The 20,136-nt window shown below is 37.3% G+C and overlaps 2 protein-coding genes across 5 annotated transcripts in view; both read right to left on the bottom strand.

The window, feature by feature from the left end:
* LOC117371279 (endonuclease V-like) overlaps nt 1-7,411 on the bottom strand; it is a 71,010-nt gene extending 63,599 nt beyond the window's left edge. Inside the window, exons 1-5 of the mRNA XM_033966930.2 lie at nt 7,268-7,411; nt 5,086-5,257; nt 3,842-3,976; nt 3,150-3,189; nt 2,618-2,730 (exon numbers count right to left, since the gene is read on the bottom strand). Coding sequence (XP_033822821.1) covers nt 2,618-2,730; nt 3,150-3,189; nt 3,842-3,976; nt 5,086-5,257; nt 7,268-7,311 — 504 coding nt within the window. The 5' untranslated portion in view covers nt 7,312-7,411. The remainder of the gene's footprint in view (nt 1-2,617; nt 2,731-3,149; nt 3,190-3,841; nt 3,977-5,085; nt 5,258-7,267) is intronic.
* An 878-nt stretch (nt 7,412-8,289) lies between these two features.
* si:dkey-237i9.1 (SEC14-like protein 1) overlaps nt 8,290-20,136 on the bottom strand; it is a 34,045-nt gene continuing 22,198 nt past the window's right edge. For 3 of the 4 annotated variants that reach the window (XM_055225338.1, XM_055225339.1, XM_033966856.2), the window contains exons 5-17: nt 19,458-19,586; nt 18,554-18,830; nt 17,421-17,530; nt 17,119-17,308; nt 16,544-16,632; nt 16,230-16,300; nt 14,576-14,747; nt 14,296-14,430; nt 13,763-13,897; nt 12,640-12,882; nt 12,050-12,228; nt 11,671-11,697; nt 8,290-10,636 (exon numbers count right to left, since the gene is read on the bottom strand). In XM_055225338.1, coding sequence (XP_055081313.1) covers nt 10,537-10,636; nt 11,671-11,697; nt 12,050-12,228; nt 12,640-12,882; nt 13,763-13,897; nt 14,296-14,430; nt 14,576-14,747; nt 16,230-16,300; nt 16,544-16,632; nt 17,119-17,308; nt 17,421-17,530; nt 18,554-18,830; nt 19,458-19,586 — 1,857 coding nt within the window. In that variant the 3' untranslated portion in view covers nt 8,290-10,536. The remainder of the gene's footprint in view (nt 10,637-11,670; nt 11,698-12,049; nt 12,229-12,639; nt 12,883-13,762; nt 13,898-14,295; nt 14,431-14,575; nt 14,748-16,229; nt 16,301-16,543; nt 16,633-17,118; nt 17,309-17,420; nt 17,531-18,553; nt 18,831-19,457; nt 19,587-20,136) is intronic. The other variant, XM_033966864.2, reaches the window with a different exon arrangement.

Below are 20,136 nucleotides of genomic sequence, written 5' to 3'. Positions count from 1 at the left end.
TGATAATGTCAAACCCAAAAGCCGATGTTACAAATATGTTTTTAATTAGTTTTAGTTGCCAAACACACCCATGCTGATGTTGTTATGTGTGTTTTAGACCTAGCTAAATCCAGATTTAGTTTTAGGTTTAATCCTGGAGGTGGACCCTGCAAACCCAAATATTACATAATCTGGTGCTTGGAGTGAAAACTTTTAATCCATGTATTATAGACTAGTAAATGATACAAGAAAATGAAAAATAAATGTACACAAAAGCAAAAAAAATTGACGTCAAGAGGCACGACTCACACTAACTGAAGGAGACGGACACAGGGAATTAAATTATAATAATGCTATGTCAAAAGTTTGGGGTTATGCAAGGAGAGGGCACCGGCAGAGATTTGAATAAGCCTGCAACTGCTAAATCTATCGAACCTCTTTCGTAACTTTGGCTTTAAACTTTGGATGAATCATCAGATTAAAAAGTTAATACAATAATGCAACAGTATGACGTCTCCAGTTTGTCAGTTTCCTGCGGAATAATGAAGGCATTCGCAGCAATCTGTGGAAGAACAGTGTAACGTCAGGTCCTCCCAGTGATAAAGACTGGGACAGACAGAAAGTTTTGTGCATATATATAAACTTTTGTGCACATATAAACTTAACGGCAAGTCTGTGTGAAAAAAAAATATATAATGGGGATGTCAAGATTATGTGGGTAATTGACATTTAAGGTCATAATAAAATTGTAAGAACGACAAAATAATATGTATTCAAATTTTAGATGCAGAAATAAGCCATTAAATTTACGTAATTAATAATTCACAGCTTTTGGCCACGATGTCAATAATCGTAAAAATGGAGCTAGTGTGAATTCATCCTCTTCCCATCAGTCAGCCCTATTTAAACCCCATCGCAGACACACGGCCACTTCAGTTCGTGCCGCGCCTCACCACCTCCCCAGCACCCCCTCGGCTTCTCATCAAGTCATCGTCCCTTCACTCCCCTCAGCATCACCTCGACCACCTCCAGTGTCCAGTCCCCAGGGGAAAGACATCTCCCGAACATTATCTAACTGGCACGCCCTTCATCACAATGTCTTCTGCTGGGGTTTGAGCACCAAAGACTCATTCAGTAAAGCCTATCAACACTTTTCTTTCATGTCTGTCTGCGTCTTGCCAAGTCAAAATGTAATGGCACTTGTCACATTACTCAATACTTACATTTTTGACATTTCCCTAATTAAGATTAAATTAATGGTTTCTTTCCGGGTCTTTTAGAACTACAATAGTTCTACAGTTGACATCCGTCTCCTTGTCAAGATAAAACACAAACAAGATCTGGGGTTTTAAAGTTCACACACCATCAGTACATTATTTCACACTCAAAATGCCTTTAATATAAAGCACGTCTTGCTAAAAGCCAGCGGCTATTGTTTTAGCCTTGTGTGGTAGGAGTATAAAACTTACACTTTGAACATTTTATGAGCAAACTGTGCCTTTTGACTTTTTGACCTCCAGGTTTCATAAGCTGTAATATTTATAAAACTTTGATATTAATCTTTTTGGTAGCTCGGTTGCATCATCGGCTCTAAAAGTAATACAAAAGTATGACAACATAAGCTGCAAACCTACGGCAGCACTTTACAGAGCACTTGCCTTTTGTTTGTAATCCTTCTGCCTCATAGCGTGCAGTGATTGAAACACTGATTTTACTCCAGATGCCCTTCCAACTATTTATATGGGTTCACAGTTGTATTATAGCCGGTATTCAATGATGATTTCTTACAATGAGTTGCTTGCAATGAGGTGCTTGCTTGCTTAAACATTAAATTCTTACTGCTTTGTAATAAAAACAACAAAGTAGTTTGAATTTTTTACTCCAACTTCAGTCAAAGGCTTGTTTACCCATTTCATTTTTATAGTTATCTGAAAAATAACTGAAAACATCTCTTTGTATGGGAGTGCCTTGACCTCTCCTGTATAAAATTACATCTATTTTCTATTTTTGTTGCCTTCACCTCACCTTATGGCGCTGCATCCTCATTAAATCTATACAAACATATTCTACCTTTAACTACTTTTAACACCTTCAAAACTAAAATATATATTATTCAAGACAGAATTCAGAAGTCTGTACATCACCAGCTACACTTCTCTCTACCTTGTTTTCGTCTTACAGGTCACCCAGGCACTAAAAACAAAGTCAACATTTGCATATTAATGAAAGCCAAATCATTTTTCTGTGCTCCCAGAGGTGTGCTTTAACCAATAGGTTTTTTGTTTGTGGCTTATTTGTATTCAGAAAACCGCAAGATCATTAGTTACACCGGGAGGCCTTGGCTGCAGTAAAAGTCACAGAGTGAAAGCCGCCAGAACAGCCCCGCACAAAGCAATATGTTCAGGGACTAAACACAATAACAAACAAGTGGAGATGTTGCCCTTTTTGCCCCTCTGCCATTGCTTTGTCATTAGCAGAAATTAAACCAATGTAATAAACCAGATAATTTGCATTAAAGGAAAAAATAGAAAGGAATACTAAAGTAGAAAACAGGTCAATACTCATAAAGTCATTTGAACTCATGCTAGATATTAACTTTTTCAGTGTAACTGTGATGCAGAGGTGATATAATACCCACCTGTGACTGATGCTCCTCGTTCTTGTACACACCCTCCACCTGCAGCAGGTTTTTGGCCACCCCGACACATGGTAACCCTGACAACACGCCCAGATGACAAGCAAGACCGAACTCTGTTAAAGAAATTCAAAGGTTTCCTCACACACAATGGTCTGTCTCTGCTCAATGTTTGACAAGTGACACGCAGGCATAACACAGTGACTCTGTTCATTGATTATGACGGTCCATATGACTTGATGATACTTTTGAAGCCCTTATTATGAGCATAACTAGAATCATGTTTTTTTTTTTTACAACTTAAACGACCTAACAAATGAAGAGAGCCCTAACAGAGTGCACTACAGGACCACTATGGAAATTCCAATCCATGTGCTGGACTGAGCTGCCAGTGAGATCCCACAGTCCAGCACAGAAATGGAAATTCTCCAACAATTTCTCTACAGTTGCCCCATACATAAATAAACTACAACAGTCAAAAATGTATAAGTCATAATATAAATATGAACTTAAACACATAAATAAAAATATTAACCTCTGTAATGGAAAAGACCATTCCCATCCACAAACACCACCTACACAGAAAAAACAAAACAGTTTTTATGTAAATTATCATCATGGAGATAAGCTAGTAATACCTAATGGTAATCCAAAATAAAGAATAAAGTATGCTCCACCAAAAACATTATGCACTGCACCTTTTACACCTACTGTATTATTATTACTACCCAAAAATCAGTGGTGAAAGAAGTATCACATGAAAAAAGTAAAAGTATTAAAGTACCTGTTTAAAAATGAACTTAAAGAGTAAAAAGTAAAAGTATTTTGTGTGGATTCTGAGATGTAATGAAACTTCAACTGTAGTGATTTTGATAAAGATTTGTGCTGAAGTTTGTTCAACAGAAACAACTGAATCAATTGTTTTTTTCCTCACTGTTTTTCTTTGTATATTTTGTTTGCTCAAACTATGAATGTGTTAAAAATAAACCCTCAGCCTTTTCAGCAGGTCTCAAACAATAATAAAAAATACTTTCCTTTTCAGTCCTGTTCAAAAATACAGTGGAGTAGAAAGTACAGATACCTGCTCTCAAATGTAGTGAAGTAAAAGTAAAAAGTATCCTCTTTAAAAATGTGTACTATACTTTGTTACATCCCACCACTGCCTAAAACACAGTAGCCCATAACAGATGAGATATAACTAATATGCTTGTATTGCACGACTCTAACCTGAGGCATGAGTTCTGGCTTGTTCTTTTCCAGCCTCTTCAGAGCCTCCAGGAGAAAAGGTGTTTCTCTAAAGGCCAGAAACCCAGCGATGTACGGAGCAGTGAGGGCCACCATCTGACTGTCCTCATACAAAACCTGCAAAACACAAAACAACAGTGCCCTGGTGTAACAAGCATTTATCAACAAACTACCTCCTTGCCTTACGGTAGTAACTGGCCAATGTAGTAAATAATGTAATATAGTGGACAACAAACAGTTACACAACCGGAGTATAGGTGCAGGCCCATTTCGATGACAGAAAACCTTTATTTTTTCATTTCCAAAGTCATTCAAACACTACTCCACATTATGTTTGGACCATTATTGTGTCGAAAAGCCTGAGGTAGCAGTGTTGAGAGTAAATTGAACACAAGCGGGGAACATAATCATATTATTGGACAGCGGTTCCAAACATTTCATTAGCCTTGTTGGCGCATGTGTCGCCGCTGTGCCCTGACAAAAGCCATTTATTATGAGATATTACATAACAAGAGAGGCCAGGGGCTTTAATGTACAACTAAATAGAGGAGAAGATGAAGGTTTGTGAAGTCCAACTACATGTGTTATAGAAAAAAGAAGACTTCTGGGGTTAGCGAAACAGGTAGTTTATTAAAATGAAACTTGACAGTACTTGATTGAGTTAGAGCGCATATTTTGAAGGACACTGTAATATACAAATGGGATACACAGAATAGAAATACTAAACTTGTGGACTACTCCGAGCATAATAAGAACGAGTGCAGTATAAATATCAGTATCAGTGATATCAGAGGATGGTTTCATATTGGTATTGGTAAAAATACTTTACACAAGAATAAAAGAAATTATTATATTCTATGTGAGATGAAAAAAACTTAAATTATATTACCATGAGGTGTAACAGTGACACCCTAAATCTGTGTTCAATCTGGAAAACACATAGTAAATGATTTTGATGATTTTGAAATTGTTAAGTCAGGTTAATTGGAAAAACATCCAGTCAGGGCTCCAAAGTATCAGACTATGGTCATATGTCTGCCCAGATACTTTGACGGGGGTAAACATTATTCTGCAAAACGATTCCAGGAAAATTCCACTAAGTACAGTTTTATAGCTGGGCAGGCTAGTCATATTGATTTGGTGCATTCCTTTGAAGTGTTCTGCTATTTTATATCCATTTGATAGTACACCTCTAAATGATCTTTTTCTAAAATGGCAACGCTCACCTCCAGTTGTGGGTAGCTGAGGACCACCAGCTGGGCACATGCATTCACTTCATCTCCTCTGATAAAAGACAAGTCGACTCCGCCCACTCGCTCCAGTCCTGAGAAGTCCTGAGTCTTCTGCCAATGCTCCGTGTCCTGATCAACCACAAGCTGACGGAGGCGGTCCTGCTCGCTGCATTTAACAACAGAAGCTATGGTTATGGGCTCACAGGCGAGGATATGAGATGAAGTCTAGGTAAAAAGGGTGATATTAGACCTTCCAGACCCATTTTATTTATGGCATAGAGGGGACAGACCATATAGCAAAAAATGTACATCCAGATTTTCTTGAAGCCAGATCACAATTCAAATTTGACAGTTCGCTACAAAAAAATTTACAATTTACCATGTGTAATTTATTCCAAGACAGATTAAACTTGTGAATCATTAGTCTAACCTGCCTTTTTACTTTACTTTTAATAAATCCAAAATATACTACATCTTCAACTAACTCACTCACTAACATATCCTTTCTGCTGTTGTCCCATCTAAATCCTTATAATCTAAATAAAATGATGACTCAGATAATAACAATTTTGATCAAACGAAACACCATCGCACACCAGCCCTAATGTAATAATTTTGTTATTTGGCATCCTCCCTCCTAGGTTTAAATCATGTTGTTGTAGTAAGCACCATCAATATAATATTTTGCTACATCTTAAAACCTTATTAGTTCCCTCTGTCAGCAGCACGTACACACATGGCAGTCAGCATACAGATGACAGGCAGCATATGGCCCATAATACAGAGTCATTGAGCTATAGCCGGCCTCTTCATCACAATCTCACAAATCAATAGTTTCTAGTGGCACCAGTCCAGAGTCACAGACAGAGTTACAGCAGCACTGGGAGAATGGAGAGGAGACATCTGCTATAACCGTATGCAGCTAAACAAGGCCAGTGTCAAGGGCCGAAGAGGGCTACAATGTGGCTACACAGCATACAAATTATTAGCAACTTCAGTGGTAACTTTGGTGGTCAGCAGATGGTCCTATTTAACATGGGCAGTCTTAGTTTCAGGCTATTTGTCACATATTTGTAATGAAAATATTACTGTCTCAAAGTTCAAAGGTGTGTTCATCTATCTATGGACACTGGCAAAAACAAATAGCTTACATTTACTTCTTGTCTTAAAATCCTAACCCTCCTTCACATTCACAGTGGTAAGAGGAAGTCATGTACTGTCTAAAGCTAGGAAAAAATTGATTTTCATTGCAACAAAATATCAATGCATTTGATAAGACATGGGGCCATGTCCTACAGTTGTACCCAGCTCTTTAAAAAGAATAAGCTGCAGTGTAGTTGCATGTGAATAAATACAGCACCTGGTGTAAATATTCTACCCGTGCGGTGACAGAGTGGGTGTTTTTTTTCTTTTTTTTTTCTTTTTTTTTCTATTATTAGTTCTTAGTTCAATTAGTTGGTTGCCACTTTGCATGTGGACCCGTTCTGGTGGGGAACTCACATTTTGTAGGTTTTATCTTGTATCTTGAAATGCAACATCTGTGAGTGTGTTACCTACCTGTGCCTATATTTGATAATTTGAAAACAATAAACATATCTTGATTTAAAAAAAAAAAAAAAGCCTCTCCCTTGGTTTAACATTACGGTAACTGAAAATTCTCTGAGGTATGATGGCACTAACATGACAGTGACATTTTGAGGACTTTCAACTATTCAAAAGATATTATATTGTGTTTAAAATTGTTTAATGCTATGGCAGCAGTACTAATTTTTCATCATTCAGAAAAGCATGGATAGGTGATATTTTGAGGATTTTGAGATCTCCCATTTGAGAGATATAGGCTAATATTTAGTTTTGAGTTATTAACTGTAATGATAAAGGTGCTAGATTTCCAGCACTGTGAAACCCATGGATAAGAATAGACATTAACTTAATAATAATGTAATAATGTAATAATGTAATGTAGTACTGTACTGCTGTATAATGTGCCATAATGATATAGGTTAAAGTAACTGAACCAAACACAAGTTAAATCAACGGTTTCGCTCGTGACTAACTTTAACGTTAATTCGAGAGGGGCTTGTTTAACGGCACAATTCAGCCCACCTGCTCTCTATTAAGAAGTTAGATTTCTAGTAGGCTAAATGTAGTAGATAACATAGTGAGTCGACATTACCGCTTCCATTTTTGCTCTAGTTCTTCTGTGGGGAAAGCAGACATCAGTGTCACTTTGTAAATCTACAGTTCTGTTAAAAATATAAATGTTTTTAAAATCCATAAAATCCACTGGCATATGAAAGCCTGAAAGCGTGTCAGTGTTGTCTTCCGGGTCTGACGTCACAAGAGGCGGGGTGTGGTGCAGTGTGGTGTAATGCTGCCCTCTAGTGGAAGAAGAAAAATGAGGCCTGAACAATTTCAACAAAAAAAATTAAAAACAAAATATATAAAAATACAATAAAATTAAATAAATACATAAATCATAGTTGTCATTTTTTTAACAGTCATCTGAAATCTACAATGGTCCGAGGCCCAGTCCATAAATTAAATGGTTCATACATAGTCTATGGTCCCATATTACTGTATTCTCTGATCCATGTTAGCCTGTAATGTTGTTTCCTCATCAAAAAACATGAATAGTTGTGTTTTGTTTCATTCACACATCACACACAAACAAAACACTCTTCACTGTTCTGTTGTGATGTCATGTGGTAATACAGGAAGTGCTCCACTGTGTTTCTAAACTCCATACACTTTTATTACAATCATTTGGATAATTTCAGCCCTGGAATTGCCCATCTCTTAACTTAACTTGAAAAATGCTGCTTCAAAACATTATAAACTGGAGCAGAACATTTTGAGCTTTGGAGATGTAGACAGATAAATAATAAAGGGTTACTCAAACACATGAATGAAACAAAACAGAACTCTCAGTACGTTCTTGAGGAGGTAACAGGATTCTAGCACATCTTAAAGCTCACAAGAATCCATTTGGGATAATATAGGACCCTTTAAGGCCCCATGCCCCATTTGCCTGGTTGTTTGGTAGAGACATGATTTTGGATGAAAAAAAAAAAAAGATTTACTTGTTGAATCATATCAGATATTTAACTATTGAGCCATTTTCTACCCCAAAAGATCTACGGCAAGATTAAAAAGACACAAAGCAAAAAAAAATTTTTTAAATTAAGGAAATGACAGTTTATTTTTTCATTGTTCAAGTTTAATATTTTCAAAAATGTGAAGGCGCCATTTTATTATTCATTTCAAACAAATATTTTTTACACAATTCCTCACATCAAGGTAAAGATATGCAAAGATGTTGAGAGAAGCAGAGACAAACAGTCAAAGACACCACAGTTATAGCCCTCATCTGGTAATTATGAGATTGTAGTCCAATAGTCCACATGTAGACGCTTGAAATGTAAAGTCCTTTAAATGAGAACAACAATTTAATCAATGCAACGTTTTTTGTATTGAAAATTTACCTCTTTTTATGAGAAAAATGTAACAAAAATGATAACTTGAAATCAAAGACAAATGTTGGTGAAGATAAACTTTGAATGGAAGCTGAAACTTGTTACAGAAAGGTTAATCCTGTATATTCAACCATACTCCATAGACAGGAAATAATAACAGAACCTCTGTTATACACAAAATCTACAGGCATTTCTCCTGCTGTTTACAACATTCAACTTTATAGACCATCACACACACACACAGTAGCCCTCAAAACCATCATTTTAAATAAAGCAATTTATGTTTTAATTTCCTCATGATTTGTTTGTATTTAATTAAATCCATTCATTTTGTAACAACAGACACATTTAAATTGTTAAAACAGACAGGTGTGTCAATGCAAAACATGATTTACAAGTGCTACATCACTAAATTTGAACAGAAATCTGCTTCTTATGAAAACTTTCAAACGGCATTTCTCAGTTTTATATTATTTAAATTTTATACTTGACAATTTTATGTTTTTAAAAGTAATCCTGTAAACACTTTTTGCAATTACTCTGTACTAGTAGCCTAAATCAACACATTTTAATGTTTGAATGGACTTTTCCTGAATATATTTTGCTTTGCTGATGAGCCCCTTTTAGTTGTGCCTGGTCTCCATAACCAGTGAAATGTGTAAATGTAACTGTATTTAGTGCTTTAGAAATCAGCATGCTGTTCTGTCTAACCTCAGTCTAGACAGTATTGAAAAAGCAAATTTCTAAGCTTTTTTTTCTCAATTATTTTACAAAAGGCTAAAATGGTATAGACACATGGCTCTTAAATGGCTGCAAGTATTTCTAAAATCTTGCACATACTAACCGCTCAAACTCCCACTCTCTACACCCGATCAAGTACTCCAAAAACAGTAACAAGATTGAAAGCATTACAGTATTACGACTGGTGCTCCCTCATGACAAAGTAACATTCTCTCCAAAAAGACAAATATAAGCTCTAATATCAATGTAAAAGTAATGTTCATCAGTGGCAGTCATCACAACTCTCCCATTTCAGGCAGTTCATATATTACAAAATCCTAATCACTAACACATTCAAAATTCAATATTATCAAGGCATCTTTCTTGACCACTTTAATTCCTCAACCTCACAAAAAGCAAATGTCTTCTGAGGGATGTAAGAGACAAAAGCAAGTAATGATAAATCTGGCTCAGTTTTACTTTCAAATAAACTCCAACCAAGCACCCATAAAGTATCCTACTTATATACTCTACAAATATTTTAATGATAAATAGATTTTTCAACAATGTAGAAACGTATTGCTTCTAGTAGATTACAATGTTAAGAGTTAGAAGACACAGATGTTTATCTAAAGTTTACTAACAAGACAAAATGGCCTCTGGTAACCGTGAGGTTGTTTGAATGATTCTTCTTAGAAAATATACAGTTATCAACCCAAGTTTAAATGCTAACTCTATGCTTACACTCGTACTAGAAACACTAGATAAGCAAAGATGGTGTGGAAATATATGGCAAATACACTGAATTTTTGCAGGGTCCGTAAATGTAACAGCACGTCCAGTCTATTCAACGCATGTGGATGAGGTCGGCGTTGTCAAAAGTGCTGTGTGTCTGTACAAATGCATATACGTAACAGCGCCCTCCAGTGGTTTTCATCCGATCGTGAATGAAATATTGCTCTATACAGCTTTCTCACCTCACATAAACATTCTGCTTATGTTTGGGTTTAAAATGTGGCCTAACAATGATGCCAGGCACGAAAAATATATGACCTTTGTGCAAAAATGAGCCCTTGGAATCTGTACAGTATTTTTTTCTCTGAATGAATTTGTTTTTCTTTGTTTTGTGCAAGCATGCTTTAGTTCCCTTAAGAGACTGGCTGTGCAGTAAGGAACAGATGCAGGGTGATCGAACACACAGTTGAAAAATGGAGGATCATGGGAGTTGTAGTCCTCCTTAGGCCTGCTTCTACCTCGAGATCATGGAGCTGGATTGTGATTGGTTGGATGAGGTGGCACTGAGCTGAGAGAAACCGCTGTGGCTGGACTCCAAGCTGGTCATGGAACCCCTGAAAAGTGCAGAGAAATATATAATGTTTTACAGTTGTACAATATTTATAATACACATCAAAACCACCAACTCCATAGCAATGCAAACACCTGCTTGTGACAAAATGTACTTGTATCTATACCCAGGATGCACACACCCAAAACATGCTTCCATCAAACCCTACAGGAGTCTCTGCCATAGGCTGCAGCACCCATCAATGTTAGGAAGACAACTTACCAAACCCAGTCAAATAATCAGTCTTTTTTTTTTTTTTACTGAAGTTACTGATGTTTTTCTATTGGTTTCATTGAGTTTATTTACATACGAAGTAAAAAAATAGATGCCTAGAATAATCATATAACCTAACAATTAGATCTTCATGTTTTGTTATCATTGAAAAAGTTTAAGTATAAAAAGACGTGTAGACTAAGCTTTATTGTACTGGCGTGTGGTGTGGTAACATGTGTACAGGCCTTGCTGCCTATGGCAAAACATGACGCCATTGGTTATTTTGAGTTAAACAAGGGTCATGTTTTCCACTGGGCATTCATCAAAATAGAGCCACAAACATGTTAACTTATTTTGACAAAGTTTTCTGATAGCTCCACCACAACAACGTATGTACTACATTTTCAAATTCAACACATCTACAGGGTCAGATAAGTGATGAACAATTGAAAAAAATGATTTAAATTGTTGGATAATGCAAATGAATGGGTGTCAAAGTGAAAATTAAACATGATGGTGAATTAAAATGTAAAATAAGTTATGTGACTTCTCAACCGAATACAACAGATTGTATTAGTCCTCATGCAAGCAGAATGAAGCCAGCCTGTAGGTGGTAGACAACGTAAGTGTTAATCTCTGTGATCAGCCAAAACAATTTGTTAGGCAGTGCTCAAAATCCATTAGCAAATTCAGATGCACAAAAAGCATCTCTTTGCTCTGAAGCAGGACTGCCGTAAAAAGCATTTGTTAAAAAATCAGCGGCCAAAAGCAAAAATGGCTTCAACAAGGAGCTAAAAGGGAGAGGGGCAAACACGGTCCACTTACAAACTTCGCACATCACAGCAAGCCGTTCTTCAACAGGAAGAAGACAGAGCAGGAGGGGGTTGTAAGCAAATCGGACAGAAAAAGCTGATTAAAAGAAAACTCAACAGCATCTACAGTTCAGCTCTAAAAAGAATTTCTAAGGGAGCTGTTCAATATTTGACATCACGGATAAATCAAATAACGTACGGAGGCCAAAGGAAGAGATTGTAGAAAGAAAAACAAAGAATACAGCAGTGAAAATGAGCATCTAAAAGAAAAAGTGCTTAAAAACACTAACACTATGGTCACACGCCACTTTATGATATAAAATGATTGAATTTACACATTTATATTGAATGAAATGTTCAGATATGTTTTGAATAATTAAAAAAGTACCAACCTGAAGTCCTCGGAGCCCAGTACTTCTGTGTAGTACATGACTTTACACTTGTGGGAGGAGACCTGCAGCGTGGCCAAAACGTCGTCCACTCGGGGCAGGTTAGTGGCGGAGCAAGCCGGCATGTTGTGGAACTTCCACTGCAAGATGTAGAACCCGGGCCACCGTGTGATATGTGAACCCTGAGCAGAGGGGATAATAAGAACCATAGCATGAGAAAAAGTGTAAAGTGTAATTGATTGATTTATTAAAGAGGATATATTATGTAAAAATGTTTTTAACCATGTTCAACACAGTTTGATAGATTCATGCATGTTGGGGTAATCCTGCATTCTTGATTTTTTAAATTCTTTTAGATCAATATTACAATTTACAATGAACAAAATGTAAAATAATTTATCTATTAAAGTTAAATTAAAAAGTACTTAAAAAAAGCACATCTTCTTTTAAACACAAGAATCAAAGGTGCTATGACATTGGAGACTATGGCATGTTTTTCCCCAGTATATTCCACAATCATTACTTTCATTATACATAAATACTGTAGAAATATGTAGAAAACCTCCATGCTAGTTATGTTTGTGGGCTCAGACCTGTACACTCTCGCCCTCCTTGCAGGTGAGGGGGGACTCCACCATGCTGTAGTCCTGACCCAGGGTCCAGGACTTGTCTATGAGCTGCACATTGTTTCCTCCAGGAGATGTAATCCCGTGGGGGTCCTTACGAGGGGTCTGGGGGGCGCGTTTGGAGTGGAAGATGTTAAAGACCACATCTCCTTTACACACGTCGAAGTCCCAGGTGATGACAGAGGAGGCATCAATGATCTCAATAAGGATCTACAAGGACAAGTTCAGGGAGAGAGTGAGGAATCATTGTTCAGTTGGCTTTCTTTCTATACATAACAAATTAACAGCATTTGCGTCAGTGGGAAAATTTGACAGCATGTGTACAAGTACAATTAATTTTAAAATAGTTTGCTCTTTTATTTATGTCTTTGCCACATTAATTTACCATTTTTTGCATAATTCTGCTTGTCAAAGTCTACACAGGTGAGAACAACCAGAAATATATCAGGTTACTCACATTAGACATAATTGTTTACATAACATTCCCATATTCTGATAACTCTAGAAATCAGATAATGAGAATGAACCTATTTGGTGTGCGTGGAAACAGTCACAGAATTCTTACATGGACAGAAACAAGAACACAAGGTTTCTTTGAAAAGGATGTTTTTATAACACCATAAATGTTGTAAAAAGTACAAGTGTGAACGCGTTATTGGCATTCAGTGTTATTATGAAGTGTCAGTCAAACTGCAGATATTCACTCATGCACCACTAATACCACCACTAGATGGCAGGCTTTGCTTAAAAATTTACATAGACACTGTTACATAGATTCTGTTTCCCTGTGCAATATTCTCATTTAAAGGTGCACTGTGTAGCATTGTCTGGTGGAGGGTCAGTCACCTGCTTGTCTCGTTAAAATGTTGTGGCTTTGTTCCGCAGTATGGTATAAACATTTATCTTTCAATCATTCAATTACAGATGTTTCTATTGGTGTTTCTATTGGTGAAGCGAGTCTCTTGCTTGTTTCCATGGAGACTGACAAGTTTTATACCATATTGTGGAACATTCCAGGCAAAAACTTACATATTGCCCTCTAAGTGACTTGGGAAGATACTATTTTGAAATGTTTGTTATTTAGTCTGACCTCATGTGGAGCTCCTTTGAAGATGCTGGAGCTCTGGTAAATGGTCTCTGTCCACAGCCGCACGTCCTCATTCTCCATCTCCTCAGGCGTTCGGTACATGGACTTAGGAACCAGGCCTCCCTCAGGCACCTCACACTGGGAATGAACAAATGAATGAAAGACACAATAGTAACAAAACCAGTATATCAACATACCTAAACGCTGATCACAGTTGTTGTAGTAGTAATAGTACAAAAACTTGTGTAAAAACTGTCCCATTATGTCTAAATGTCTAAATGTTTATATGTTACTCCACATAATTTTTTGTTGAGTTTTTTTTTTCCATTGCAAAAAATATATATAAATGTTTGAATTTGTGAGCACATGTGTCCATGTTGTTATACCGTATTTAGGAAAATTTCCAAATGTAACTGTAATTTCCCATTTTATTCTGAACATTTTATATTTCCAGGGCTGACAGAGTTCTTTTTCTTACTTAGTGGCTCAAGAAGATATACTACAAAAATATACTGATGATATATTTATGTACACACCATACACTCTCCTCCAAGGAAGTCAGGGATAATCTCCTTGTCTATGTAGTCCACCAAGCCTCCCGGGCCCTGGTAATCGTTGCCTGCATAGATGAGGAACTTCTTGCGTGTATTTTCATCAATGAATGGGCTGACCTAAAAAATAAACCAAATGTTTCAAATTTGGTATATTCAGAGTAGTCGACTAGCAAACTATTATTTCCAATTTACATTATGCCTATTATACGCATATTATACAAATAATAGTTAGTTGCCTAAAATTGGACAAATCATTTCTCACCAGTGTCCAGAGCACGGGAAACACTCGGGGGGCTCTCAGGATAAGCAGGCGTCCCAGGGTCTCGGGGTAGTTGGCTTCCACCACTTCTATGATCCTCAGCAGAGCTTTGACCCCAGGCCTCCACAAGTGACGCATGTTCAGTCCCTCCAGGTCCACCAAACACGTCCAGCAGCTAGACACATAGAGATAGCAGCGTGCTGTTAAATGCCACAGACACATACCAACTGCACCACTCCGCAGCTGCCTTTCTGTAGTGCAGGGGTCACCAACACTGTGCCCGCGGGCGCCATGTCGCCCCCAAGCCCCACATGAGTCACACGCAGACGGTTCTAAAATAGCACAACTCACTAATGAGCTGCATCTAAGATTTCATTTTATTCTGTTGCTATTTTTTTATCACCCTTGCGTTTATATACCGGTAGATTTAAAAATGACAATATCTTAAACATATGTTCATTATACGTGAAGTTTAGATAAGTTAAGGTGAACTTTGACCTACTCACTTCAAAGGTCAGTATTGTGCGCGTGACAAAACCTGTGCTCCGCTCGCGAGCGCTGTGAGGATGCGCTGAATGCAGTTTCTTACTCCAAAACATGGTAGAAAATAAAGAGATCACTTTCACAATGATTTAAGACTGTAAAAGAAACCTGCGCGTCTCTCATCTGCGGAGCGACTGTGGTGACGGCAAAGCTCCACACTAACTACCCACGGGGACGCGCACTATGGGCAGAACAAGCCCAGAGCTAAACGCAGCTTTGGGTAAACAACAGGCTTTTTTCACGACACTGGTGAAAAAGTCACACAACGCAACCGAGATTTATTTAAAAATATGTAAGCTTATTTTTCTTTAACATTACATAATTAATAACTTTATGAAACACGGTGCAATGTATATTATTTATGTTTTGTTAAAAAGGTTTGTCAATGGATAGTGAAAATGGGACACTTTTCCTATGAGATGTAGTGATGTAAGTGTCATCTGGAAATTTAACAATTACTAAGATTAGTAAAGTTAAAGTGCTGAATACTGATATCTGTTTCCCTCCTTCCTTATTGTTGATAATTATTTTGAGAAATCATTAATGTGATCAGTGTCTTGCAACATGATCAGTGTGTTCACATAGATTATTATCATTTATCATTATTAATAATGTATAACTAAAGGCAAACTGAGAAAATGTGTTATTTCAGAAGAGCGTTTCAAACTGGTAGCCCTTGGTATGACTCAGTGCCCATAAAGTAGCTCTCAGGTTAAAAAAGGTTGGTGACCCCTGCTGTAGTGGGACTTAAGTGGGCATAGTAACACTTGCTAAATTTGGACATCTTTCATGCCCTCCATAACAGCCCTCTCATCTATTTGGTAATGTATTTGTGCCCATTCATAATTTGTTCCTAACTGGCTTGTATCCTAGTCACCTTCTGCCAGTTGAGTAAGCTGACACTTGACAGATACTATCTCCATTCCCTTCCTGCTCCAAAAAAAGAGAATATAAGAGGGAACATACTGAACATATCCATTGCACGTTGCACCACTTTAGATATTCTTCCAGTACAAGAAGACTGTTTGATTTATTTATTTTATACATGCATACTTATTATCACAGAAAAAATGTAAAATATGAACTGTATCCACTGCTGTCATTTTATGTGTACCTAATCGGTCGGCCAAAGACTTTTGTGTTCTCTTCACAACGCCTCAGTCCTTCCTCATTGATAGAGAGAACCTAAAATAGAAAACAAACAGAAAACATCCATTAATTCATTTTCTATAGGCTTAATTTTTATATAGAGGGTAAGTTTTGATGATTACAAACTTATAAATTATATTGGACCTCATTGTGTTAGCACTATAGTGAGTAAGTGTGGGCCCTCATTATCCAACCTGTAAGCCAGCCACCATTGACCTATAAACTGCAGCGCACACACAGACCTAGATTCAACAGGCAGATTAAGCTCTTGGTACATACATGTCTCAGCAAGGACTCCTCTCCCAGGGCCCGCACCAGTCCTTTTGTGTCCATGTGACCCAGTCTCAGGATGTATAAGGGACGACCATCTATAGGAGAAGAAGCGTTTAAACTAATAGCACTTTTATTTTTTGTTTGCACAGTTAAGTAGGCTGATCTTGTGTGATGTTGAAACGCTCTAAAGTGCTTATATTTTAAACTTAAGATGACAGATCAGAATGTTTTAGCAGAATTTTCCTTTCAATTGTCAAGTTGCAGATATATTTATTTTATTGTTAATATTTCAATAATCACAGTCCCATCTATTAACGTCTATTCCACAACTTAAGTGAGATGATTTCTTCACTATAGTATCAAAAAGAAGTACATTAATCATACAAGAATGCTTGGTGTCGAAAGAACTGAGAAAATGCTAATATGGCAAGCTTCTGGATTCAAAATTTGTATCAACTGGTATCTTTCTTGTTGTAGATTTCACAAAAATGTATCATTAATAGAAAAATATAGGCTCCCTTCTTCTAGCTAAAGATCACCAACACAACCTATACTGCCATGACAGCAGTAGAATGCTGTACCTCGGTCGTGGTGGTGCCAGCCCCCTGTGTAAAAGTCCTGCAGGACCTGCGGAGAGGTCCAGGTCTCCAGAAGGTAGTCCACTTGGTGCTGCTTCCTCCAGGTCAGAGACTGGCACAGAATCTCCCGTGCTTTATCAATGTTAAAGTCTCGAGCTCGCAAGAAACGAAGGATGTGCTCATCTTTGGGAATCTAGATACAGATGAAAGTATTGTCTTTGTAGACTTGAGCTCAATCATAATCACGATCACAATAATAAACTTTAAAGAGAGTATGAACTTGAATGAATAAAGATGAAAATCACCTTTCCCTTGTGAGTTTCTTGCAGCCATTTCCGAAGTCTGATGAGACAGCTCTCTTGCAGCGGTGTGAGGTCACCTAGGTAACGTTTGATATAATCTGCATCCAATTTATCTGCAACACAAAATACAAAAACATTCATCTCTGAACTCTGAGAAAGTTATTCACTTTAAGCTGCAAACCCGGGCGGAGCCAAAGCTCCACCCCATGCCATGGACACGGCAAAGTTAAGATATTATTATTATTATTATTATTATTATGACACACTTAGGCTGTTGTCTACTACTGTCAAAACAGTGCTGCCAGGGCCAGTTTGGGCGGAGGCCACTTAAACTCACTCTCCATCTCTCTTGGGGATGTGCCTACACATGTTTAAAACTCACTCAAGATGAGAGACTCCACCCTAAGTAGTGGACAATTATAGACCTATTAAACAATAAATTATCTTAAATCATAAAACAGGAAAATATTTTTTTATTTTTTTAGACTCATTTTGGTCTTAAATGTTTTTTGTTTGTTTTTTTTTTCATTGAACACTGAGTATGACAGCAATAATAAAACCTGTTATCGTTATCTTTACTTTTATTATTATTAGTATTACTTTATCTCCGCACACACACTCATACACTCACACACACACACACACACACACACAAAGAAAACCAAGACAGAATAATGCAAGTACCGTACTGTACTCTCCCCCCAACACTTTTACACATCAACACAACTTTCTCTGTAAATAGTAAGCTGTAAATATTGTATGTGTTTCTATGTCACTGGGTGTTCTTCAAAATAAAATTAAAAAAAATAAAAATAAAAAAACAGGAAAATAATTTGATACAAACAAAGCACAGTAAAAAAGCAGCATACTATCATTTTATCATTTGATATGATTAATATAAAATGGCGTAAAAGCCCTGTTTAGACCTTATATAGTTCAGGTGCAAACTCAAAAGTTACAGGTTTCATTCACATTCACCGGCTTTTATTCTAAAATATTCCTGTAGTGCTATAGCCTCTAATATATCTTTGTATTGTTTACTCTACAATACATCCACACATTAAAATTCACCAAAATGCAGGAATTATCATGTGTTTGGGTAAAGAAGTTTGATTTTTTTTATATGAGGCTCCAACCTTCGGGAGTTCCAGCCAGCATCTCCAGGAGGCTCTCAGTCTGGAGCACCAGGCTGGTCTCTTGTTTGGTTTCTCCGCAGGCTCCATCCTTGGCGTCAGCGGGGGTGGGGGTAGGGACCGTGGGGGACATTGGGAGGGCGGGGAGGGCACAGGGGGTGGTGGACAAACTGGTCGGTCTGGGTAGAGCTATTGTCTGAGAGCAAGGCAACCAGCGTGGTACATGTGTAATGCCCTCATCTTCAAGCTCCTTCAGGTAGAACTCAATGATCTCTTTTCCCTAGAAGAGGTAAGGAAGGAATTAATCAGTGCTTGTTTTTCCATCAACAAGTTAAAAGTTGTTTTTTACTTTTATACAGACCTAAAGATTTGTCTCCTTTTTGACACATTTTTGCCAATAGTATCATTTAGTTATATTATTTATATATTTAGTTTGTTATTCCCCTTGTGAATCAATACAGTTTGTCAAAGTGTAATTTAGTAGTACTAGTGTAAGTCTCAACACAAGCTTTTCATGTTTCAGTCTTTTCATTGCTAATAGAATATTTTTTTAAAACATACTTGAAGGTGGACAGTAGATTTATTCTGTCTAGAAGATTCTGTATTTACATAATGCCACTGAGGTGACCAGCTCTGTTCACGCTACATGGCAGCCAGTGAGTCAGTGTTCACACCAAGTGACCCACTGCCCACATACAGTGATTATACAAGTCTATTTAAGCCATTACAGCCCCAGAAAACTGAGTCACTCATCAAAAACCCCTTTGACAGTCCCACCACTCATTTCTCACAACATAATGTCCACTTCTCTCCAGACATTTACAAAACCCTCTATAACTGCTAGTAGGCTATGACAGTCAAAGAGGAGAAAAAAGAAAAACTGAGTTATGAAATGTTAAGTTGACACCTTTTTGATGCTGCCAGCATACTGCTTCATAGCGATCTTCTCCACTGTGCTCTCAAAGCCAAAAAAGGACTTGATGTCCAGGCTGGCAGTCTGCTCGAAGCAGGTCCAATCTTCATTCTCGGGATGAACCTGTAAACACGTCATAAATATGCCAAGCACATTAAAGAATAACAAAATCATAATATTTAAATTTGACTTTTTTATATGGCCTACTGTATGTAATCAGTCTGAATCCGGTAAATGATTTATACAAATGATCAATCTTGCACATCTTACAATATGGTAGCAAAAATACATTGATCAAAAGCCTGATGGTGGAAACAACTGGAAAGTCTTTAGAAGGAACTAACACAAACAATTTAGAAATATTTCAAGAAATTGAAATACCCTTGTTTAAGTCTGGGATCACTATAGTGTCCATCAATACAGCACATACTCTACATAAAAGGAATTAGATCCCCGAGTTACTATGGAAACCACACATCCAGCTTCATCGAAGGTTGATGCACACGCACCATGATTGCAGTGTGTGGGAGGCCATGTGTCAGCCTGGCCATTACAATACTACACAACCAAAGGGCTTGCGCATGTTCTTTTACACATTCAGACATTTATATTTAGTATGCGCCAATTGCCTGCTCCGAGCACAGGGCTGGTTGCTTCATTAGCCATGACTACC

This window comes from Periophthalmus magnuspinnatus, chromosome 1, assembly GCF_009829125.3.
Source record: "Periophthalmus magnuspinnatus isolate fPerMag1 chromosome 1, fPerMag1.2.pri, whole genome shotgun sequence".
Lineage (NCBI taxonomy): Eukaryota > Metazoa > Chordata > Actinopteri > Gobiiformes > Gobiidae > Periophthalmus > Periophthalmus magnuspinnatus.
This window is presented reverse-complemented; position numbering and strand designations above follow the sequence as displayed.